We start from the raw sequence: 26,426 nt of genomic DNA, 5'->3' as shown, positions 1-26,426 counted from the left end.
CTGCACACATACAAAGCAAAGAGAACAGGAAACTCAATCCCAAGTGGAGGAAAACCCAAGTGATCATCTTCAGCATAGTTTCAAATTCAAACATTATATAAGTTCATCTTCCTGAAAGTGATTCAGAAAAAAGCAAGTCAACGTGAAGGCAAAAAGCTGTCACGTGGCTTTCAGGGACAGCATTCCTGCTCAATAATCTGAGATATTATCAAGAAATCCACTCGTGTCTGTCTGCTACACCATGGAACACTGCCTCCAAAAGAGATGACGGCAAAGCCTGTTATGTAGTTCAGTTGTTTGTGTGTGTATTTGAGAGACTATTGGCGTGTGAATGGTTGGTGGGTTCCCTGTAGCTTGTATGGACAGGTCTGTCATTCACTGAGAACACACAGTCTCCATTGTGGAGCTGTCTGTGGACCCCATTAGGTCAGGGCGGAGTGGGGGCTCTCCAAATAAAAACATGTGCTGCAAACAGGAAGTGGGCATGTAAGGATAAAATGAGAACTGCTTATGAATGGGGTATGCTCATATTTCCTTGGTTTTTCCTTCCTCAATTTCTGATTCATCTCAATACAATGATGTCGTTTGCTTGAGTTCCACATGTGTCTACACTGTAGCATGAGCACTTCTGGAGATTTAATCAAGTTCTGACTAACAAAATCATATTCTAGCACGTATTCTAGCAGACACTAGTATCTTGTGTCTGCCTGCATGAAATGATAATTGCGTGCTTTCCAAAGAAGTAAGGAACTGTCTTCCAGAGAACAAATGAAAATGTAAAAGACACATGTGGAATTTTCCAAGTTGCATGCGGTTCACTTAAAAAGTTTAGCATAAAAATAACTTATTTTAAAGAAGTCAAGATAAAGTCAAGTTTTGCCTCATAGTGCGTGTGCGCTTTGGTGAAAGTGCATGAAAGGATGCTGAACTCACTCCATGACCCCAGGTGCTCTGCTTTCAAGTTTTCCTGTCTTGTTTGCCCAGCAGCTGTTTCATCTCAGCGAGTGACCACTTCACAGCTCTGCTGTTTTCTTTCTGGGTGGATTTGTCAGCTGTGATCAAATCAGACTTTTGTTAAAAGTAAACTTTCTGTTCAGACATAGTTGATTACTCTACCCACGTCTCCCAAAGTTGGTATGTTTGGATTTAGTCATTAATGCTTTCTTGTTTTTTTACTGGAATGGTTAGTCAATTTCTCAGTTCCCCTGAGAGGCAGTATTCACAAGGGGACTGAGTCAGAGCAAACCTAAGATCTTAAAAGGGAATATAAAACTGAAGAACATAAGATACCCGACACATATCTTCCCACCAATTAACTTGCACATCAAGAGCAGGTAAAAGTTAATGCTACACATAATATCACATCTACAGTTTTTACCGAGTTCATACAGAATTTGATTCGTTTTCTCATCAACAAGTATGGGGCGATCGTGGCTCAAGAGTTGGGAGTTCGCCTTGTAATCGGAAGGTTGCCGGTTCGAGCCCCGGCTTGGATAGTCTCGGTCGTTGTGTCCTTGGGCAAGACACTTCACCCGTTCCCTACTGGTGGTGGTCAGAGGGCCCGGTGGCGCCAGTGTCCGGCAGCCTCGCCTCTGTCAGTGCGCCCCAGGGTGGCTGTGGCAACAATGTAGCTTGCCATCACCAGTGTGTGAATGGGTGGATGACTGGATATGTAAAGCGCTTTGGGGTCCTTAGGGACTAGTAAAGCGCTATATAAATACAGGCCATTTACCATTTACCATATTCTGCAACATCATGCAAGGAGGAGGCAGAAAACAGAGGACAACTTTGTATGTGATGAAGTTTTATTGATTCACAGTTATGATGGATGAATGGATTGCGATTTGTTCTTTAACTGAAATGTGGCTCTGACTCAGACAGTGTCTATCTAACTTTCCTCAAGGAAAGACGTAACAAAGCTTATCACCTTCATACCTTAAATTTTACCTGCAAGATAAACATGTGGGTACAGATTACATTTTGTAAGAGTGTTGACAAAAATAAAATTAGAAAAAACAAAAACAAAACAGATCCAGTTTATTTGGTGTCATAAGGTATGCATCACAGCTAAAGGCAAACTTAATCACATCATGTTTTTTAGTTTTTAGATGAGGTCAAAATCCCTGAGAGTACAGCTTTGTAGATAAGCACCACGTAGATCACACTCTCAGCTTAAAAGACAGAATTAAAGCACAACTGGCCGTAGAAAACAATACAGTAATATGATGAATATACAGCCACTTAAGCTATGGAGTGGCATATAATGTTAAATAACACAGAAAAAGGCCGTAATATGTCAAAATACACTGTACATAAGCACAAAACAACAGAAAAGCATCAGCAAACAGTAAATTTAGACTTTCCCCCCCAAAAAATCTCTTTGTTTAGCTGGGCATGCATGATTACAGAGCTGTAAAGGGCCTTCTTTGTCAAGGAAAAAAAAGAGTCCTGGATTACGCCAATCTGCTGAAGAAATTAATTAAGTCTGAAGCTGTCTTTATGAGTGACGTGTCTCTTCCACAACATGTCCTGGAATCTGTCCATTAGAAAACCATCTTAATGGGTTTAACCACTAAGCCAGTAAGCCAAACACATCAAACACATTAATGGGTAAATAACATCATTAACACGTGTTCCACGTTGTAAAGAAAATGTTGTATTATTGTTTGCTGTGCTAAGAGATTCAGCAAAAGTGTACAATATACAGTACGTTTTACCAGGCCTTCTGTAAGCACAAACAAGGCCAGTGTTGAAACATGAACAGGATATTTTATTCCATTTTTTTCTCCCAGACAAACATGTTGTCCTCGTAGGAGAGCTGAAAATGCCAGCTTGTGGTTGCTGTATGGCTGCCTACAAAAAAACACAGATTTGGTAGTAAAACTGTATGTCTGCTTGAGTCTTTCTCCAAACCCTGATCCCTTTCTGTCTTTCTCCTTTTCTTTTCCATCCTCTCTTTCCCTCACTTGCCAAATCTCTGAGAAAATCTTTTTCTTGTAGCCTATGTAAACACGTAAACACAAATTTGTCCCTTTTAAGTAACTACTCCATAGCGTTTCTTTGTAATGTCTTTGCTATACCCCGAATGTTAACCTTAACAGTAAGTCTAACCGAACGTATGCAATTAAAAGGCTTTTTATATGCTCTCAAAACCCAGCCTGCCTTCTTGCCTGCCCCAATGCTGTGGTCTTGTCACACCAGTTTTCTCTCCCATCAGAGAGGGTGGAAGAGGGAAAAAAAACACTTTACCATTACAGTTGTTTTACTAATATAATAAAATATATCTACAATTATTCAGCTGTATTATGGGGTCATTCAAATACCAAATACTTTAACAACTGTATAAATGATTTATCCACTGGTCCAGAAAAACAGCAAAACATTTTATATAGATTCTAGCTAACAACGTCTTGACTAAGAATGTTGTTTAGGTGTCAATTTCATGAATAAATAAAGTAATAATGTATAGCATAAATAACACATTGAATATGAAAAAACCCCTTTGTATTTCACTTTTTGACATGTAAATATGAAACGATAAAATTCTTAATGGTTAATGAAACAAGAGTGGGGACAAAACTAGAATACTGATGTTTAAAAGATAAAGTGCTTTGTTCCACAAAAATAATCTGACATCTACTCTAGATGAGAGGGACAGCTACACTTCTGTAAAATGCTGATTTTTCTTTAAACCAAAGTAAAAATAATCTGAAAGGAAAACTACCCAGAATGTACCGTTCACCTGAAATATACTGAGGTTAATATAATGACATACAGTATTGTTAAAGAGCACCAATAACACAAGTACTACAAATGATCCAATCCCAAGTTTCTATCATGATATTGGGGGAAAGTGTCATTTCCTTACAGCATCGGCATCCCTGTTGTCTTTGTGGCAGGTTAGTTACAGTGACATGAAGGTCTTTCATGTGTATGTGTTTTTAAAATCTAATTTAAGTTACTAGTAGTCCACATTCACAAAAAATATTGTAGTTATAATAACAAAAATCTTACTTAACTAGAGTAAAAAACATGTCGACCATCTTTAACCTCCCAACTCTTGTAGTCGGTGAGTTGAGTAGTGTCTCTGCAATGGCCGCTGTTGTGTATTATTATTTCCACATCTTGCAAGGAGATGAGCAGGCACAGTTTTACATATTATTGTGGGTCCTAATATCCAAAGAGCCTGATGCCATCAACGTAAACCCAACCTTAGTGGTCCCTGGGCCACATGAGAAGGCCTCCTCCTGGAACCTGGGACATGCTACAGAAAGTTGTTGGTGATTTGCCTCTGATGCTCAAACAGGTCTTCAGTTTCTGCACTATATGCATCACCTGTAAAGGAACAACATCTTTAATAAGAGGTGAGAGCTGAAACTTACAGCAATGTGAAAAAAACAGAAAGATTTTTAGTATCCTCACCTGCATGGCATCCATACATGTAAGCTCTGTGGCCATCATATTTGCACCGACATCTCATAACATTGTTCATAAAGTCAGACTCAGCCATGTCCAGTGAGGGGTTGACTTCCACCTGCAAAATAAAACGATAATATAGGACGTTATTTATTAGGAAACAGGGCGCACACTTTGGTCTAGTAAAGTATCCTCAGTAGACCATGTTCGTGGCTAAGGAAGGAACAAGTCTCTTCTCCCCACACATGGGAAAGCAGTTTAAATAAAGAGCAGTTGGATTTAAAATTGAGGGCCTGTTATTAAACTGCACTCGTAGCTGGTATTGTTTTTATAGTCAGTCTGTTTCTCATCTATAAAAAGTTGGATGACTTTTCCATACAGTATTACTATTGTAAGGATAAATACACTATGTGGTACTTTCACATGAACCTAAAGCTGGTAGTCTACAGCTGAATATATACACTGAATAACATGGGGCAGTAAAATGCTTTTGTTATGCAAAGCACAAAATATACTGTTTGACCACAGGAATTCTATTGTTTCTTGCTTTTACATCTTGTACAAAAAGATTTAACAGTTTACACAAATTATGGCAACTGGCCATGTAAGAAGCTCTGGAAATTTACAGGTGCCCAAAGTGTCTGCAAGGGAAATCTTCTCTGCTCCTCATGCTGACATTGGAGTGCACAACAAGGGCCTGAAATTAGCCTGGAATTGAAGTCTTTTGCAAAAGAGTAGTTATGCATAAGAATGTTTATGTGTCTGAAATTAGTCTTATTCTGAATGTTGCCATACACTCTACTAATAGCCTAGTCTGTCATTTGCAGAGCAACTCTGTAACTGCTGATACAACCATTCTCCTAATCTGGTCTGGTGATAATACTGAGACGCCATTTACTGTAATGGTTGCTCTGCAAACTGCTGCACCCACTTTAAGTACAGGTTACAAACTGCTTAAAGCAAGCAAGAAGGCTAACTATACTAAAAAAAGGGAGAAACCATCTTAAAAACACAGTGAATGCAGAAAAACTCTCTTAATTTTTCAGTGTAAATTACAGTGTTGGACCAGAGTGTATGAGGCTTTTGCAGAAGATTGGTTCGGTGACAGAGTGCGTTGCTCAGTGAGAAAGTAGCTATAAAAATAAAAACAGGGCAGGAGAAATTCCTTGGTGGTAAATTAGCCGTTCCTAATGGAAGAAGGGAACTAGGTGCTGTTTGACTAAAGGGAGGCACTAGTTAATTTGGGTAAATTGTGTGTTTCATTAGCACTGGGTGGTTCAAGGGCAGGCCTGCTAAATCCTCCTGTACAGCCTGCGATCTGTAGTCAGGCATCATCTGCACTTTACTAGATAAATGAAAGAACACAGCACAGAGGAGCACTGCTATAAGAGATGTTTGTATTTTTCCAATTCTGCAGCCTCAGTGAAAAACTCCTTCACAGGTTTTACTTTCTCGTTTCTCTCAGTTAAAATTGGTTCATACCCTTTCATGATGACCTTTGCACTTTCATCGTTTCCTGTCTCTTCCTGTCATTTGATATAACTCAATTTCTGCCTGTTCTATCATGTATTGGCCTTTATTTGCCTCCATACTATGCTACAGCAGTGTGCCACTTAATTACGCCCACTCATCTTACTCAAAATACATACAGTTAACAAATGCCTTTATATATGAGTATGACACATCAATCATGCCAAAATTAAATGAACTCTTCCTAAACAGACAGCAGAACAGTGTTAATTACAAAGACCTAGTGCAACCTCTCAGACAAACTGAGTAACAGCAATAATTATCAAACAGTGAGCTATACTGTAACCAGTCTACCACATCGAGAAGGTAATTGGGAGCATGCTCAGATCTGAAGACTGGTAGATCAGAGGTCTGTACTGAAAAAGGAAGATAATGAGATATGGAGTCCTTGATGTGTTTTAGACTGGCAGCCACAATGACTTCAGTCGACAAAGAAATGAGAGACACATGAATGGTTAAGGTGGTGACTGTTTAGAAGAAGGTTAGTAGGTTTTACTGAAATAGACAGAAACCACAACCAGCCATGAGGAAATCCACCTTTAAAGCCTGTGAACCTCTCTTAATAAAAGGATCTCTGATCTTGACGAACCAGTTGAACATTTTAAGAAATAAATGTGATTTTTTTCTGGAAATTAGAGGAGAACATTAATACTGCACTCATAAAATACTATTCAAAAGTCCTAAGCCAACCATTTTCTTTGTATTCTGTTAGGAAAATGGGAAATAGGTGCAGCAACGTATTAAAGTGTCCAAAATAAAGCATACAAAGTAAAAGCATAGGTTGTACAATGTTTGGTATGAGCACCTTTATTCTTCAACACAGCCTGAATTCTCTTAGGCAAGCTTTCTTATCATTTCTTTAAGTAGTCTCTGTTCTCCAGGCTTCTTGAAAGACATTCAAAGCTCATCTTTGCAGGGTAGCTGCCTTTTGTTCCATTAACTGTACAGATGATCTCACACTATTTAGATAATTTTGAGGTCTGAGATCTGTTCCATCATGTGTTTTTCTATCCAGGTATACTTTTACTGCATTGGCAGTGTGTTTGAGATCATTGCCATGCTGAAAAATGAAGCTGTTTCCAATCAGATGCTTTCCAGATAGTACTGCAAGGTGGATCAAGTTTTCAGCTAATACGTTTTTAGGAATCACCTTGTTTGCGCAAAATTATTATTTTATGCCTGTGACATTTTGTTATCATTGGCATTTTACATAGATTCAACAAATGACATTGGAACATATATGTGCTTTTGAAACAGCCTGCTAGAGACAAAGTGCCTAAAGATATAATCACCTGAAAGTGAGTGGAAAAAGCACTCAAAGTCCAAAGAAAAAGACTTTCAGAAAGGCTAGAGAACTATTGCTCAAGACCACTTTGCAAAATAAGTTTACAAAATGAAGGTTGATTAAGATTTGTGCACAGTACTCTAAATGTATGCCATACATAATGCAGCCAACAATCACTTAGCTTAGCTTTGAAAACAGAAGCTCATTAAAGGGCATATTATACAGTATCATGTTTGTTTAATCAGAACAAAAGTATATGTGTAAAAATATCATTGTTATATGCAGATCTTTCAGCAGATTAATTCTCCACCAGTCACAAGAAGGTTGTTGAGATAACTTAGAAGTCTGCAGTTTGTGCTGACAGTAGTTGCATTTTAACCAAACAGACCTACTTTTCTAACAGAATAAGCCTATTTCCCTTTACTTTAAAGTGTTTTCTGAAAAGCAAAGTTACTTATATTTCATTTTTCTGGCAATAAGATTTTCCCACATTGGAAAAAGAAAAGGTGACAAATATAAACTTCTGACCTGGAATATGTAGTCTCCTGGCCGTACATCAGTCACGTCAACCCACTGACAGTCGATATCATGGCGATATGTATCCCAGCAGCCCACAGAGATGCCTTGATCACCCATGTTATAACAGGAAAAGCGTTTCTGGAGGCCTAAAATACATATCAGCAACATTATCAATCACAACATCAAAGCTCATTTAATGCTTGGCACTCCCTGTTATTTTTAAGAGCCTTTAGCTTTCTGAATTGTACTGGACTGCATACTGTATGAACAATGGGCTTTTTCATATGAGCTATTTCATCCATGATATAACAAGTAAATGGAGAGTGAACAAACAACAACAGCGGCGATCTAATACATTAACCACAAAGTAAAAATCTGAATAGCTGTAGCTGAAATATTGATATTAATTTTCTGTCACTAATGGGAAACATTATGGGGTTTTTTTGGAAAGAGGGCTGAATTGTGCTGAAAATTACCATCAGGGCAATATGTGTCCTCCAGACAGAAACTGGCCTTGTGTCCCTCTGCAACCCTCGTGCCATTCAGAGTCAGCAGGTCGTAATGCGTGAACACCTCAATGCTGTGGTAGTGCCTGTGACGACAGATGGGAAAGTCCAGGTGAGAGCGTGTATGTGTGTGTCTGCATGTCTGAGTGTGTGCATTTACACTTACTGAACACTAGCTCCCTATGGCTTATATCCTTATGACCTCACTGCTTGAACATGAGAGAGGGTGTCACCGTAACACCTCTCACAGAAGCTTATTTTAGTTCTGGCTTGGTTGAAATGTTTATTCATTCTAAATGAATGGCAGGCTTTGAAACGCACATCCATAGCTCTGATATGTTGTAATAAACTGAGGCAGACTTGACTGCACGTAGGCTGCACGGTCCTTTGTATTACACCTAACCTGTGGTAGCCAGACGATTGCAACCATCATTTCCACAAACACGCGCTGTAGAAGGGTTCGTGATTTGGGACATCTCACGCAGTCAGCACAGTATGCCACCCTCTTCGCTTATCCTGACAGGTTTGAAAGTGCTCTGTTCCTACTGAAAAGAAACTGAGACCTAGTGATGGACAAAGGCGCTTATGTCTATTGGCCATATTGCACGCTTCCTGCCGTGTCCACGGGAATGAGATCACACATCAGTATGTTTTTTTTCCCTGGTTGCAATTGAATGCAATTAAAATAAATATACCTTTAATTACTCAGTGTGTAAGGAGCATTACTCCACATTCATATGTGGAATAAAGAACATGCTTTTGCCTGAATATTTCTGACAGCTCGTGAAAACCCAAAACACTCAGAGTGACCATAAGGGCAACCACAACATCCTACATCAGTATTTTAAAGTTTTTTTCCACTCCGTCAACCCACACTCCTAAACAGTAAAGCAATTTTACACTTCTCTTTACCTCTTTTCAGGGATAATATACCTGTGACACTGGTGCCATGTCCAGCTCTCTTTCGATGCTTTGGGTCTGAAATCAGAACGACCCAAATTCATGATGCGGGAGGAGAACCTCAGCAGGCGTCGGTGGCCATAAGGCCAGTTCATCCTGGCAGCAGATGATGACAGACAGTTCTCTTCATTGGCACAGGTCAGAAGATGGAGAGGACGGTCTTCCAGGTAGGCTGTCTCCTGGACCAGCTGGGCATCCACAACAAGGTCAGGTGCCGCTGAAGCAGGTGTAACAGATTATCTTAAGATTCAAACTGAACGAGAAGGGAAGACTACAGGTAAAAACTGCAACTTACTGTCAGAACAGCTGACCCCAGCAGCCTTTGCTCCACCTCCACGAGGACAATGGATATGGTTGTTACGACGACACTGTTGAATTGAAAGCTCTGTCCCGACGCAGTGAGTTCCGCTGAGAATCACATCGTTGACACTGGGGTCGCCAGGCCAGTACCAGGTTTCCTGTCAAAAGAAGGGTGTAGAGTTTTCTATCAATAAATTGTATCATAGTCATCATTTCCCAGTCATTGTTGAAGTTAATGAAGGGGCTGTGACTATGGATTGGTCTCTACGTGTTCATTTATTTCTCATCAATACCTTAAGACACTGCAGATTAGATTTTGATAAATCTTAGAGGAAAGATGGCTCTGACCACTTTACTCTGACATTTTCAAAATTAAACTAATTGGGTTAGAAGTGGGAGTGCTTCGTTGTCCTTTTAGAACATTTCAGATACTGATGACAATATTTTGGCAAAAGTTGGTTGCACTATAAAAAGAGATCAAAATAACTTGTTATGTTTGTCAAGGGGATAGTTACCTGATGAGCACTGGCAGCAAAGCCCAGGCCCAGCTGTCTGCATACCACCATGGCCTCGGTTATGCCCCAGTTCTCACTACAGACAGAGCCCCAGCGTTTACGACCCCCAACCTCCATCAACACCTCTACACGGCCTTCTGATGGGACTCTACCACCAGCAAGCCGCACCTTGAAATCCATTGAATTAAAAGAATTAAGTGGATGGTGTGTTATAAGTGAAAGCTCATAAGCTCATGAACTGTGATGGTGTAGATTTCATACCGTCTTTTCTGTGCCTGTTTTAGGAACGTTGCAGCGTACTGAGGCATCCTGGCTGTGTTTGAATGTCCATGGTTGGACTTCCTGGAAGTAGCAGTCTAGAATAGAGTGTTCCAGCCCAGTACACTGAACATTGTTCATATGGATGGGCCCTGTACCTGCATAGAAAGGAGGAGATTTATTAGATTAAAAAAAAATGATGCATCAAAAAAGTGGGAACAAATGAAAACCCAAAGAGCATGGGCATAACTGAAGGGCAATATCCCTTGTGACTGTCTGAGGCCACCCACCACAGATGCAATGGCATTACGAGACTCTGTCATGCAAAAGAGCGCAAACACATAAAACCGAGGCTCACTATTCCTTTCATATGAAAAGCTTCCTCTATGTTAGCATCAAACCAACAATGAAAAGTTCCTATCAGTCATGACAAAATGCTTCTGCAAGCCAAGCAGCAGCACAACCAACATCTACTTTGGGCATCTGTCACACCTCATTACCACCATTCTTTTGATTTACGAACAACAACGACTACTACATTGTGTGTAGTCCACCACCTTGGGTGAGCAAAAAAGCAAAAGCTATGTCAGCATTGTAAAGGATTCAGACAAGGATTTGTTTGCTATTTAAACCCAGATAATCTTTAAACAACATAGGAAAATGCAAAAGTTCTTAGGGAAATAGCTGGTGTGATAACGATGACAGGATATCAACAAACTATGGCTTCCGTGTTTTCCTAAAACACAAAGCACAAACTGTAAACTGAGAAATAAAGTAGCATTGAAATAAACACAACCAAACCACAAAAACTATGGGAAAAACAAAACCAAGAAAAAGGGCGTAAAAGAAGATAGTTGGGACCAGATTGCAGCCCAACCAAATACGTCTCTGTGTTGGTTTTGGTAGATTGTAGGCCTTCTTCCATACTGGTCACCATGCGTGGGTTTATATGGATGAAAAGGACATATCTAAACCACTTCTACCTCTATCTGCATGGTAAATGCCGCAAACTAGAGCCAAAATCCCACTGTTTAACATATGAAGACAAACACAGGGGGACAATTTAAAGCAAAACGAACAGTGACAAGATCTATTTAAGCCTTAGTTTGGGAAATCCACAAAAGCTTAAAATAAATTCCAGGAAAGCCACATGCACTCTGCATCCACACAAACACACACAACCACTGAGAGTGTTACTAAACTCTTTGTGTTCCCACTGTGTAGACTATAGTACACAAACATTATACACTGGGTGTACGGCACCAAGTGTAAGAGGGGAAACAAAACTGGTTAAGGATCATCAATTATAATCAGACTAAAGATCTCTAATCATCTAAATTTAAGATAAAGCACAACTTTATCTAAACAACAACAGGCACCATCATCACCATCATCATTAGAGCCAACAAGTAACAAAAATACTGCATCCTCAAAAGACACATTTGCGTGCCAGCACACACACATACACAAACTTAAACACACACAACTGTAAATTCGTTATTGAGTGTATGTATTAATTATTAACAACACAATCACATGACTGATCAAGCTCTAACAACAAATTACTACTTTTCTACACCAGAATCAGCTGAGCTGTCACAGTTTTTACAGCTGCAGTGCTTAGGTTAAATGAGACCAAGTCCTAATCTCCCCTATTGCATCAAAATGGCTTTATATGTACGTACTTCACGGGTAAAATTACACAGCAAAAATAACAATGTTGGTTAAGAAAGGAAATAGAAACATTGTCCCTGTAATTTAACTCACTGATGATGATGATGATGATGATGATGATGATAAATGTAATGATGATGGGAGTTAAAGAGTTTGCGGGTGGAGTCTGAAGAGAACCTTTCTTCTCTTATATTCTGCCGAATAATTAAAACATGAACACAAGCATAAAATATCTAGGTTGTAGAGTGGATACATCTATGAGAGCAATAATGAGACATAATATAAATGTGGTATCTTAAATTTAGTCTATACAAGAAAGAGCAAGGTTGATATGTAATTATGACTGGGATATGCCAAAGATCATTTGAAGAGATTAGAAAATTGACTTTTGAGGACGGAAAGAGCATAATATCAGTTACATTCTTGTTGAGAATAGCGCAAATAGTTGGTTAGTGGTTACAAGGGAAACCCTGTTCTTGTCCTCTCTGAAATTAAACTCAATTTTAGGAACAGTTAAATGTGTGTAATGTTTTTCTTTCCATGGAATGTCTCTCTCTCTCTCTCTCCCTGCCAAAAGACTTTTTTCCCCTGTAAAATGCAACAGTCATTTAAATTTCTGCACAGATTTGCTTGCTTATTTGAAATTAAATGGCACAAGCAAACTTGCACCGAGATCGGCATGTATTATTTTTCATATTTATGTTGACATCTGGATTTCAAGGTTAGTTAGAAGATGGCATCTCACTAATCCAGCTGGGATATTCTATGTCTGTATACTATAAAGGCCATTTAATACGTGCAAGCAAGCGTTTCAACAAATCTGATAAGGGAGGCCACATTCAGAGGCAGAACATCTGACTGGTGCACTTCACTCTGTAATCAACCAGTCAACTCGACCACAGCCTTTATCACATTATTTATGATGATCAAATGTGATAAAGTCATGCTCTTCTGTGGGGTCCTGTTGGCAAAAAGATACGACAGAAATGATGAGGAATCTTTTTTTTGTGTGCGTTAAAGATGTATAGGTATAGGCAAGTTGGCAAAAGTAAACACTTTTTACACAAATTTACATTGATGTGTTGCTCCTGTGAGAGTTTATTCCATCTATGAGTCTAACTAGGCCTTTTCAAATGACATTTAGCCCAGTATGCATATGTCCTCTGAGCACCAGGGAAATCAGGTAATAAAAATGACAAGCTGAATCTGAGAGAGCTTTGAATATTGAGTACTTTAGGACTGGCGGCATGACGCTTTCCAAATTCACTCTTAGCAGATCATATCACTGCTATTGTTCTAAAACCGCCAAGTGAGCTAAACAAGGCGCAGCCAGCTGGTCTGATGCATATAAAAGAAGCATGGTTTGTCTGTAGCAGCCTGGTACATATTGGATATACTTTATTTGAGGTTAATATAGTGGACAGCGGAGTGTAATTGTACTATACTATCGTGTATCACTTCTGCTATTTTCAAATGACTGCAGAGTTTCAAGAAATCAGTGACATTATATTATCAGTGCTCCAACGTTATCCACATAAAGCAGTATTCTTTGATTGTAACTAACTTAAGTGACATGGTTAACTGACATTTTGTATTTGCATTTTTTAAAAGATTTTAAAAGTCTAGAGGCAAAGCAGTTATAATACTTTGCTGATGAAATGCCAGTGCAATGCATTGTGTGGCCTCTAGAATAAAATTTCCACCTATTTACGTCTCTAAAAGAGCAAATCTGAAGGTCAAGATAATATCCCATCGTAAAGCTTTCTGCTCTGGTCAATGCATAGCCATAAAAAAACAGGGTTGCAAGTGTATGAGTGAATCACCAATTATAGAAACCAACTCACAGAAGTAAAATATAACAAATGTAAGAAGAATACATCTACCAATTCTGAGGCATTTTTATTTTTTAAACCTAATTAAAGATTTTCAGCTACTGTGTTTTTCTGTCAGTTATGATTGCAATAGTTTCTCTCTACCTGTGTATTTGTGTATGCGTGCAATGAATAGGAGAACCAGGTGAAGTGAATCCCAGTAAAAAACATTGTAACATTGTGGTTAAATAAACGAAACTCCACCGAGATAGAAAACTGACAAATTATACACCTCTGTCTATTCTAAACATATGACTTTGAAGCCTGGCCAGATAACTGATTAAAACCAGAAAACAATGTGTACGCAAACTAATGCAACTGAATCTGAGGAAAGCCAAAAAAAAGCTGATTTTAGTTCTTTAAGGTAACACAAATGCCAGTTCAAGAGGTAATCGGGTAAAAACACATAAAAGACATAAAAATATGCTTTTTGTGATCAACTGAACAGCTAGACCAGTAGAACATCATCCCACATTTAATCTCCATCAGCAAGATTAGAGACTACTCCCTACCATGTGGCATGGGGAAGCTGTTCTCACATCTCGTAAGGGTGGGGTCACCACTGGTGCAGCTGGGTACTGACTGCGTCTGTGTGTGTCATCAAAGCTGGACATTTGAAATTAAAGCAAAAAGACCACAGCTCTCAGTAAGTGAATGAAAAGCTTGCTTGAATCTAGCAAGATTATGTCTCTGGCTTTAGTATCAAATACTAATATAAACTACTATGGCTTATAGTATTTCATTTTGTGAGTGAGTGTTTGTCTACACACACATGCATATGCTGTTTGGGCAGCTGGAAGTCCTGGCACAAGACTCACATAATCACAGCTGGAGATACTGCAATCAACACATTTGCAGCTTCACAAGGCAACATACACAGACAGACAAACACACATGCCCACACATTATCTGATCAGTCAGAGCAGACGGGTGCGGCGTCTATGGTAAACAAAAGATAAGCAAAAGGCTGAAAAGTCTCCCTGTCTTCTCTGGAATACCATGACGCATGAGAAACACATTCAAGCATCCAAATTATACAGGCAGAATGAATTCATTAAATGTGGAGTTTTCCAGAATGTTTAATGAAAGTCTGTGCTTTGGGCAACAGCAATTTCTAGTCTTACCTTGACCCATAAAGGCTCCATGCAGCGCATCTTTGGCAGTACCAAAGCCCAGTTCCCTGCACACAACACTGGCTGCTGTTCTGTCCCACAAGTGATCTACGATAGTCCCCCATTTTCCATCACGGAGCACCTCCACACGCCCCTCTCCCAGTCTGGGGCCCACCTTGAGACGAACAGGCTGTATACGGCAACAAAGGGAGAATAAAAATCAGTTTACTAAGAAAACTACATGATTGTGCAAATGTAGATACAAATTCTTAACCTTACCACAACTGGATAGGGCGCTTGAGGTCTTCCTGAAGAGATGCGAGCAAACTGAGGTCCTGGTACACACTTGACCACTGCATGTCTCCCATTTTTACAAGGGGTAGGACTACGGGGGATTGACAGCTGAGCATGGCACTCTGAGAGACTGTTCTCAGTGCCTATACAATGAACTTTCTCTACCCAAAATCCTTTCTTTTTTGCCATGAGACTCAGTCTGCAAAGAACAGAAAGTAAATTGTAGGTAACATATTCTTAAAGATACTAACAATTTGGTTTTAATTTGTTAGTGTTTCTTAATGATATTAAGTAGTAGTAATTCCTGTATAGTTAATACAGGAATGTTGTTATAAAATTGCACATTTGTAGATAAGAAACAAAGGGTGAAAAGGGTCATTTTTATTACCTTGTTGAAGGATCTTCAACCTTGGTATCCCATATTTTCCTGTAAAAGAACAGAACAGAAACAGACATGATCAGGACTGTCTGTTTTCTGAGGTTGCAAACACAAACACTCACACACACCTGGACCAATTTGAATATCATCTGCTGGTTTTTGTTTCTATCTAATCCAATCACTTAAAAGTGTTTTCAGCACAGAGAGCAGTAGCAAACACTTAAAACACCAACTTCATTTTTACTAGAAAAGTAGCCTTACTGGGTTACTTGAAATGAACCGTGCAGCTGCAAATATAACTTCTGCACATAAATCAGGAACAAATTTAGCTGTGGCTTTGTGGTGAGTGTAAAGTTAGATATATTGATAGTAATGACTAGTACAGTTTAGTACAATCCTTGTCCTTTTTCAGGAACCTCACTTTTCATCTCTCTGTATATATTCAGTATGATGTATTTCTTTCCTGAATGTGGGCTGTTTGCTATTTCCCAAGTGTACTCTGTTTATGTTTAGAGCCTGTGTAATAGTATGTTCTGTACCCACCAACATAAATATGTGTTCAACAAAAATGTTCAGGGTAATTTTTATCTAAATTACACACTTTTACATTAAATAAACTAACCCAGACTTTCTGACTTTCGGAACAAGCAATGCTGCTTAGCTGAGATTTACGCAAAGACACCAAGATGTGAGCTATAAAGAGATTAAAGAAACAACAAAAAAACAAATGAAAAATGAGATATTCTGATCTATGCTGTTAATCTCCAAAACCACACTAGGGGGAGGGAAAGCATGCCATACAGTGTCTGTGAAGAAGAACATTTCTTAAAAAACAGGCTTTAACCAGGCACGATATACAAATAAAACCTCTGGCACTCCCCGACGCTGAATGTCCAAGAACTGTAAGATCGAAACAGAGATTTATGTTCCAACTAGGCTGGCTGAATTGGGAGAGCGGTGGAGAGGAAAGCCGTCTGTTCTCTTGGCAGACACACAATGCACACATGCCAAACAGATCATACCAGGACATCCTCCAACCACTGCAAACTGCATACACCATTACCAACATTCACATCAATTACACCAAAACACTCAAGAATATACATGGCACAATCACAGTGACATTTTTATTTTATAAGTCTGGACAAGTGGCTTAAGTTATTATTAAAGTAAGATTAATGTTCTTCAGTCAGGAAAAAAGACCTATTTGTTGGGCTCCAGCATGTACTGGCTTTCATCAAACCACCCTGTACAGTGGCAATACACACACACAGTATCAATATCAATATATATGAAAAACAATCCAGTTCTGATTTGAGTGGTGTTCCCATTTAAAGAAACAAACACATCGAAGATCTAGGCATATTTGTATGAAAGTTAAGGCAGGTCAATATTTTTATTTCGGACATGAAACTCAGGACATTCCTGGAAAGTTGTAAGAGACAAACCATTAAAAAAGCAAACAAACTGAGGAATGAAGAAAGTCGTTGTCAGTGACATGATGTTATGCTGATGGTTGAGTAAAGTCATGGGCTGCTGATTTTACACTTTCCAGAATCACATAATAACTTGTTTCCTAAAGCTATAAGTAGTAAGTAGGCAATGAGACCTAAAAATATAAACAATCCTTCAAAAAGTATTTCAGTATTAATAACATGTTTTTATTTCAGGAATCATTCAACATACGTTTTGAAATTCACAGATATATCTCAAATCTTAAACCAGTCCTTTTCTATGGCCCATTTGAAGCATAAATGCAAAAACGAACATCTGTAAAAGATCAGTTGCATAAATAGCCCTGCCCTGATACATAACTACATGAAAAATATATCGAACAAAACCCCATTAAGCCATTGTTTTAACTAATGTGCATAGCTTAAAATAAAGCCCTATATATTGTCATGCATCTTACTGTAACTTGGACTAAATTGCATTCAAATTTAACACTTAAACTTTACAGTCTCTTGAATTACACTTGTAAAACATTTAAATGTGTCTACCATGTGGCTTTATAGTACCATAAGATAGACAGCGAGGAACAGCTACACACTCATTTTCACATGAGGCAAACATGTCTGTGACTTGTTTGTGACCTCACCACAGACAAATCAGCTAACCATTTACCCTCTTCAGAAGCCAACAGGACTACTACTTAGACTATAAATGATACCTTTGGGTATTTTATTTAACGGAATTACAGCACTGTTTGCCATGCTAAAATCAAGCACAATGAAAGCCATAAAGACATTAAATATATAAAAAGAAATAATGCAATGTAACTAAAATATGAGGGGATAGGAGCTGTATGAAAGTATATCTGAGCTATCTGAATAGACAACCCCAGTATTCACTTGTTTTTCACCTCAACAGCATTCATCAGCCAAATAGTGTGTCCAGCACATGTTGTGGAAAAGAAATGAAGATAATGATAGGGAGTCTACACCTGCTTGTTAAAAAAGACATGCATTACATCACTGTTTGGGTTTTATCAGCTTTACACTGCTCAGCAGTGATATTAGGTCATTTCTACATCTTCTGATGCTACGTTACAACAGAATTATATATAAATGACATTTTGCTTTACCTCAGATAAATTTTAAAAACCAGTATTGGCAAAAAATAATAATAATAATAATAATAATAATCAGACTTGCTTACATCCATTTTTTCAGCAAAGATCTACCTTAAAGTAGACACCAAAGAAAAGTGAAAAAAAGATTTCAAGTAGAATTACACAGAATAGAAATGGATGCAATTATTATAATTAAAAATAAATAATATAAAGAGAATTATATAAACCAATATAAGAAATTAAAGAACATTTTTAACCTACTTTGAGTGGCTATGGTAGAAAATCTTGCTTGTGAAACAGTTGCTAGGCCCAAGTGAAGTGATACAAATGCCTATGATTCAAGTCCTTTTTAAAAACCACCTTTCACAGTCTGTTCCAAGCCACAAAATAGCCACTGGCATGCACACAGAAATAAAAAGATGGGAAAATAAATTAGAGGGAAGAACACTGAAGAAGATCATACAGACATCAGACAGGAAAACCAAATTTGGTCAAAGAAAATGTCACCCAAAAGCCTGAAAATGATACGTTCGTCATAAGAAAATTTTAACTGAAACATAATTAAACATAAAGTCCCCAGTTAAGTCCCCAAATCACTACGGTGACAGAGGAAGACAGACAGCTGCTGACACAGCAGGCAGCGCTGCAAACTGCAGCTGTAATTGGCTATATTTCACACGAGCAAGCGAAAATCTGGCTCGTCTGACTGCTGCTCTCTGTCTTTCTCTCCATCCGCTCTTCTCTTGTTACTCTCTGCCTCCATCCTCGCCATCTTCGTCTCACTCTCTCTCACACACGGCTATAATTGGGGGTGTTTTTTCACCCTCAGCAGAATCCCTGAGAGCTTTGGTCCTGACCAACTTGTAATTATAGCATCTTCAGAATTTCATCCAAGTGACACAGGAAGAGTCATGGCAGGGTCTGGAATTTCTAAGAATGGACAGAAAAACTTGGAAAGAAAGCTTGGCTTTGTTCAAACCGTGCAGTACAAGCCTATGCTTTTTTGGAAAGTGAAAGAAGTTACATGAACGCTTAACAACCAAATTACCAAATTGTTTTTCTATGACTCTTTTGGCTATCATGATTGTAATTAGAGTACAAAGTGGCAATTTAAGTCAAGTCAAAAGTGCAACCTTACATTTATCCCTAATCCCAGTCTGAAACAGAATGAACATTTTTGCTGTATTCTTCTGGTTGTTATTTTGTAACCTCACATTTAACACATTCAGATTTTAGAAACCAAGTCTGTTGAACAACTTGCTTATGTGACTTCGAACAAAGGCATTCCAGCAAATGTATCTGAAACAGCCTGAAGTCAAAAACACATGTTAAAGAGGGAACAAACATGCTTCTGTGGAGACAGAAAACAGGTACAGATTTGGAAACAAACACATCATCATGGTTCAGACTAATATAGTGCCTGAGGCTTTAGCAAAACCCCTGGTCATACCCAAGAAAGACAAACCCAGATGTATCACAGCCACTTCCATGACAGAGCCTTATAATTTATACATGCAATAAAAGAATTCAAGATATTGGCTTACAGTACTTTTTGCTGAACATTAAGATAAACAGTATTGTGCACTTTGTTGTGGCTTTGGTCAGATGCTAAAACAGCAGGACAAGTCCTGTTATTTAAGTTCCTTTTACTTGACCTTAGAGGATTTAAAAACAACATTAAAAAAAGACAGTGAGCATATCCCCCTGAAGATGTCAATAAAAGCCCTTCAAGCTATAACAGCCCTGTCCTCCACTGGCATATCAATCTTCCTGGTAAGCAGCCAAATCACCTCTATTCGAACCATACAAATCTATCCATCTAATTCCCCTAAACAAGAACCTGCACTACACATTTTCAGTGTTTTGTACCTGTACTGTGAATCTATACTGCATAAGAAAATCAAGTAGATGCATGAAAAGCACCACACCTGCAATGCGGTGAAGCTGTGCTCTAATAAATGATCCTGTACAGACCGTGTACAGAGTCGGGCTTGGCTGTTAAACAACAGCTTATTCGGAGGGACTTTTATTACTGAAGATATGATGCCATACGATCGCCTCCTCCAACAGTAGAATCAGGTTATAGCTTCACTGTGTTCCCAATAACACACAAGTTCAACAGAGATGGCATAATTCAAGGGCAATGCAGAAATACTTTCAGAGTGGCTGCACTCCAATAGTTTGTCAAGTCAATAAAAACTCAGAAAAGTCTATAAAACAAATCAACTTCCCTTTAACAGTTACAGCATTTCAGAAGCATGAGGATTGTAGTACCTACAGCAGATTTTGTCACCAGTTGAGTCAGAGTAACCTGAGCCAGTAGAGGGACGGAACAGCTAAACTGGGAATCATCTATAGATGGCAGGTTTCCACAAGCAAGATCCACCTGGATCCATCTTCCACAATAATCCTCTGCTAATGTGTGGTCCTCCCGTGGTTTACAATATAAAGAGTCCCAAAAACCACTGCTGAGGGTTTGGTTTTTTTTTTTCAACAAAGAGGATGCGGGCCAAAGGGGCAAAAAGATACATGCTCATTGGGACAATTGCAGTAAGCACATGCTTATACTGAACCTTAACCATATTTTAAGTATGGTTTTTAAGTTAAATTCCTTCATGCTAAAAGTCAATGAGATGAGGTCAACATCATTCATTATTCATGCCTGTGCAGCAGGGTACTTTGTTACCTGGCTTAAAAACTGTGTCTGCCAAACTAACATAAAACTGCAACAACTATCTTCATTTGTCTGTGTTTTTTTTTTTTCTTTCATTGACTGAACAATCAAACTGAGTAAAATGAAAAGCTTAAGCACTGTCATGACATAAAAAGTAGCAAAGAACACATTGAGAAGTTGTTCTTTTCTGTTTCTCAGTAATAAAGAAACACAATCCCCAGCCCATCATCCATTTTCTCAACAACAACTCCATTTAAGGGTCGCTGGGGCCCTGGAGCCTTTCCCAGCTGCCATAGAGCGAAGTACACACAGGAGAGATTTCCAGTGTATCGCAGAGCTAACAAACACACAGGGCAGACAACCATTCACATTCACACCTATGGCTTTTGGACTGCCAGAGTAACCGCAGTCTATGCAGGCACAACATGCAAACTCCAGACAGGGAGGCCCCAGCTGGCCAGTGGATTCATTCCTATCCCTACTTGCTGTGAGACAACAGCACTGTGTTTTTTACTTATCCTTTTAAAAGTTATTTTCAGAGCTCTGTGATATTTTCCTAGTTTTAGTGTGAGCTGTATTTATAAAGTGTTCTTGTACCATTACTTGAATGAAATTAAACACAAATGAATGCAGAGGTTTCCATGCTTCTAAAGTAATGCACTAAAAGAGGCATTGTTTTTTGTAGATGTACCAAACTTTCAGTGCTGGGAAACATAGGAAAAAAGTAATTGGCACACTGCCAGCAAGTCACACATGCTTTTTCTGTGGTGGCATGTAAAAGTAAAGAAAAGCATGGCTTACTTAAGCCCACAGAGATTCTCCTGCCAGAAAGTCACTCTACACATACCATCATCCTGCTCTCCAAAAGCGACCTCTGTCTCACACATTGTATCGATGGGACAGTTAAGAGCACAATCAGCAGTGATATTGCACCTCTGCATTGGAATCTAAAAGTTAAAGTAGAGCTGTTTGTCTGTGAGCTGCAGGCTGAAGATGGTATCAGAAGGAGAAAGGGAGTGAGAGGCAATGAGGTGTGCAGAGGTGATTTGCCTAGAGAGAGGGGTAGAGAAAGGGCAGTAGAGAGGAGTAAGGGATCCCCTTTATCATCATCCTGAGGCTGAGGAAAGAAGGGGGGGTTGAGGGACATGGGAAAGCGGTGGCTGGGGGAGGAAGATAAGCCCAAAGCAAGACCTCTAACTGCAGTGCTGCTGCTGCTGCTTTGTTGTTTTTTATCCATTCTTCACAATGTGTTTGTAGTCATTTAACAGTCAGATGAATGGCATAGCATGTTGCCCTTCTGAACTACAGTCAACAGCCCAGTGTTTTGCAATCTAATGACCTGGCCTCATAAAAGTGGATTGTATTCCTGTCAGTGCAGCTAGTGAGAAAGATTCATACTTACTTATATGTTCTCACATTGTGCTGAGTAGCCTCTGGAAAGCCAAGCATCCCACACACAACCCGGCTGCTATTGAGACTCCAGCCCTTGTCGCAAACTTGTCTCCATCTCCCAGCATGCTTCACTTCCACCACACCCTCTGTCATAAGGCTCTTCTTCTTTGTAGACATGAGGATGGGGCGAAGACGGACCTCCTCAATTCGCACCTTACTTTGCCTCTTAGGGAATACAAATGTCACTACTGTTACATATTTTTCTACAAATAATGCAGTAATTAGCCAAACATTAACTGTTGTACCTGATAGTGGTGGTGATGATGATGGGGCCTTTGGAACCTGGGAACCTCATATGGATGTCCATTTCCATAATATCCATACCCTGGTTGCCCGCGGGTGTCCACAAGCCCCTGCCATTGAGGTGCAGTATTACCATTAGGCCTTGGAGCAGTGGTGTGGGCTCTGCTGGCTGGCTGACTCACCGCCCTACGCTCAGGGGTGCACACAACCCCCAAATCTTCAGAGTGTTTGCAGTCATTCACTCCCCAACCGTTGTGTTTGCAGTCCTTCAAGGACTTCTCTGAGCCGTCACAGCGTACATTATCCATCCATATTGGGCCTTGAAAAAGAATAAACGATGCAAAACTTGATTCACTCTGATTTTCATTGATCAAGTAACAGACTGGCCGATGCATCTAAACATCAGCCAGAATCACTTCTTAAATACCTAACCCTTGATTTTTAGTGCTACACTGATTTAGGGTTGCACCTTAGTGGCATGTTTAGCAGTAGATACATAGTATTTTACAAGGAAGACTGCTGTAGATCCTGCTCCCCGAATCCACTCAACTCTTTAATTTGGATTTAAAAGCAGCAGTAAAGAATGTCCATAAACCATGGCAAGTGTTGCACAACTCTGGCAAGCAAATGCTGTCATTATTCTAAAACAAATGCCCTTTTTCGGCCCATATATTTGCTCTGCCAGCCTGCCAGGCAACCTTAATGAGATGTAGATTCCAATCCCACAACGAGTTATCTTTGTCACTTTATGATGTTAGTTATTTTGAATGTCTTAATTGGCTGCCTTTTCATGAAGCCATACAGTTGTGAGCCAAGCACACTGTACTGTGGAAGTTTTGGAGTAGACAGGTTAGTGGCTGCCTGCCACTCCAATAAATCTTAAGCTATACCCACCAGTTACTTTGTACACCTTTGTGTCTGTGCAAGCTCCTTTGACTTTGTACACCTTTGCTCTCTATTCTATTCTTCCTTGCTAGCACCAGGTTGGACTGACTTTTCCCCTAAAAACAGTCTTAATTCTTAGTGGCATAGTTTCTACAAAGTGCTGGAAATATTCTCCAAAGATTTTGGTCCATATTGACATGATAGCATCATACAGCTGCTGCAGATTTGTCGGCTGTGCATCCTTTATGAGAATCTCTTGTTCAACCACATACCAGTGGTACTCTGTTGGATTGGGATCTGGTGAGGTGTGGAGGGCATTTGAGTACACTGAACTTACTGTCCCATTCAAGAAAGAGCTTTGAAATGTATATGTCATGCTGAGTACAGGCATCAAGCGATAGACACACTGTGGTTATAAAGGGATAGACTTTAGCCTTTTCAGTAATATTCAATTGGTACAAAGTATTCCAGGAAAATATGCCTATTGCACCACCATCAGCATAAATTGTTGATACAAGACAGGGCGGAGCCTTACTTTAATGTTCTCTATTTCAGTTTTACAACCACCAATATGTGAACTTTGCAGCAGAAATGGAGACTTGTCAAACTAGTACACACGTCTTCAATCTTAGTTTTCCAATTTTGGTGAGCGTGTGCAAAATGTAGCCTCAGTCTCCTTTTCTTAGCTGACCGAAGAGGCACCTGGTGTGGCCTTCTGCTACATTAGCCCATCTGCGTCATGATTTGGCATGTTGAGCATTGAGAGATGCTCTTCTGCATACCTCAGTTGTACAGCTATAAATAATCTGGTTATTGTCTTCTAACCTCTGGTGTCAGCAAGACATTTTTATCCAGAGAACTATTGTTCATTGAACATTTTACATTTTTTGGACCATTATCTGTAAAACCCAAAGATGGTAATATGGATAAATTCCAGTAGATTAGCAGTGAAATACTCAGACCAGTTATCATGCCACGTTCAAAACGACTTAAATCACTTTTCTTCCCCAATCTTCCTGACTATGTCTACATGTCTAAAAGCACCATGTTCCTGCCATCTGGTTGGTTCATTTTGTATTTGCCCTAATAAAAAGTTTAAAATAATATTACTTTGTTGAAACAATTAATGAAGTATGACAGTAAGTTAGGTGGCATAGACGCTAAATTGTCTGTGTAATACTAACTGTCAAAATTTAAAACCCAGTCAGAGCCCCCCCAACATATAATTTGGATTTTCCTGACAAGACTAAACTGAGAGTAAAAAAAAAAAAAAAATTCTGACTCCCAAAGAAGACTGCACGGTAACTTCATACAGGGAGTGCTCTCACCTGTTCCTTCTCCATACTGTGCGCTGTGAGCCCACGTTAAGCCACCTTCGAACCCCAGCTCACGGCACACGACGTTGGCGAGCTTGATGTCCACCTCATCGTCGCAGACGGTCCCCCAAGTGCTGTTGTGCAACACCTCCACGCGCCCTTCGTGCGCTTGTCGCGCGAAGGTGCCTGCCAAGCGGACCTTGAGAGCTGGTGCGCGAGACACTCTGCGCTGAGACGCTGTAGTCCTCCGAGGTTCGGCGCGAGCGGGACAGGAAAGGGACAGGAGCACAAGGAGGAAGAGGCTGAACGATAGACTGCAGGCCATTACTGACTCAGAAGATGAGGTCTGTAGATAAAAATTGAAAAACGTTATTTATTTTGTTCAACTTTTCATAAATTGCCATTCGAACTATGCCATGAAACAATTTAACTGGCTTGCCAGTAAGTATAAAGTCAAGGGCCAGTCCTTATCAACTGTCTGAAGTTCATCTTAAAATTAGCAAAATACCAATATTTAAGCCTCTTCAACAACAAAAAAATAATAATAGGGTATTACCGCCTTTAGGCTACTGAGTAACAAGTCACAGCCAACCAGACGATAGCACGAGAGGCCTGGATATTAAACAGACCAACGGTGACATCCTCTGGACAAAATCTTGCAGGTAGTTTACTCTACCAGTGTGTCTACCAGGTAGTTTATGCTACCAGTGTGTTCCTCTCTGATATCACATCAAGAAATTAATTAGGCTCAGACACAGTTAACATTGCAGTGGTAACTAATCTGCTGACAATCAGAGATAGAACCTGACTTGTTTTGGCGTTCCACATTTTGATTTTAGTTGTCGCATAAATCTTATAGTGATGCAATGGAAGCCAGAGTACATAAAATGAGTACTTTGCACTCATGTCAGACACAGGCGTATAATTAGAGATACACTTTTGTATGACAGTTCACGTAAGTAAACATTCCCCAAGGCTAACTAACCAGACAGAAACATGTGGCAGGTTTAAACTGGAAGTTGACAAATGTCAAAGCCAAACAAGAGCACAGTGGGGGCAAAAAGTGAAACACTAAATCACTGACGGCCACAGGAAAGCCCTACAGACAAAAAAATGTTTCGTGGATATTAAAAACTTACAAAAATGCAGTTAAGAATGTTTAAACTTCTGTAAATCCGAAGCTAGAAGACATAAAAAGTATCCACTTTATGTTAAAGAAATTCTAACAGAGTAAAAGAACCTGTGCCAAAGTTTTATCTCTTAAAACACCTGTTACACTTGATGTCAGATGTGCCTGAATTAAAATGAAATTAACAAGTGAGAAGCCTGTAAACATGGAAATAATAACAATAATAATAATAATAATAATAATAATAATAATAATGAGAAGTTAAGATGAAGGATCACTCACCTTGCAGACAGCAAATGTAGTGGTGGGTGTCACTTACAAGGGGAGAGTGACTGAGTGAAGGAGTGTGCCTACCAAAGGCTTTCCTCAATCCTCCTTTCTTCCCTCCTCCCTATATTCCTCCCTGCCTCCCTCCTCTGTACATTTCTGTCTGGGTTTCATTCTTTGATACAAAACTTAGAAAATGTAAAGCTGGTTCATTTGAATGGGACCTATGTGTCTGTACAATATATATGCATATATATATGTGTGTGTGT

The 26,426-nt window shown here is 39.4% G+C and overlaps 1 protein-coding gene across 1 annotated transcript; it reads right to left on the bottom strand.

Annotated features, from left to right (window-relative positions):
• Positions 1–1,847: 1,847 nt before the first annotated feature.
• Positions 1,848–26,192, bottom strand: loxl4 (lysyl oxidase-like 4). Its single transcript, XM_080869041.1, has 15 exons — positions 26,173–26,192; positions 24,774–25,107; positions 22,563–22,879; positions 22,268–22,482; positions 15,629–15,667; positions 15,226–15,439; positions 14,959–15,136; positions 10,293–10,447; positions 10,032–10,199; positions 9,512–9,674; positions 9,190–9,433; positions 8,227–8,342; positions 7,760–7,896; positions 4,423–4,534; positions 1,848–4,335 (listed from the first exon to the last, which is right to left on the bottom strand). The coding sequence occupies exons 2-15, from the start codon at positions 25,084–25,086 to the stop codon at positions 4,265–4,267; spliced, it is 2,442 nt and encodes an 813-aa protein (XP_080725167.1). The 5' UTR covers positions 25,087–25,107; positions 26,173–26,192; the 3' UTR covers positions 1,848–4,264.
• Positions 26,193–26,426: the final 234 nt, after the last annotated feature.

The sequence above is a fragment of the Rhamphochromis sp. 'chilingali' genome (genome assembly GCF_963969265.1).
Source record: "Rhamphochromis sp. 'chilingali' genome assembly, chromosome: 20".
NCBI classification, from domain to species: Eukaryota; Metazoa; Chordata; class Actinopteri; order Cichliformes; family Cichlidae; genus Rhamphochromis; species Rhamphochromis sp. 'chilingali'.
The sequence above is the reverse complement of the archived record's forward strand: the minus strand, read 5'-3'. Positions and strand labels throughout refer to the sequence as shown.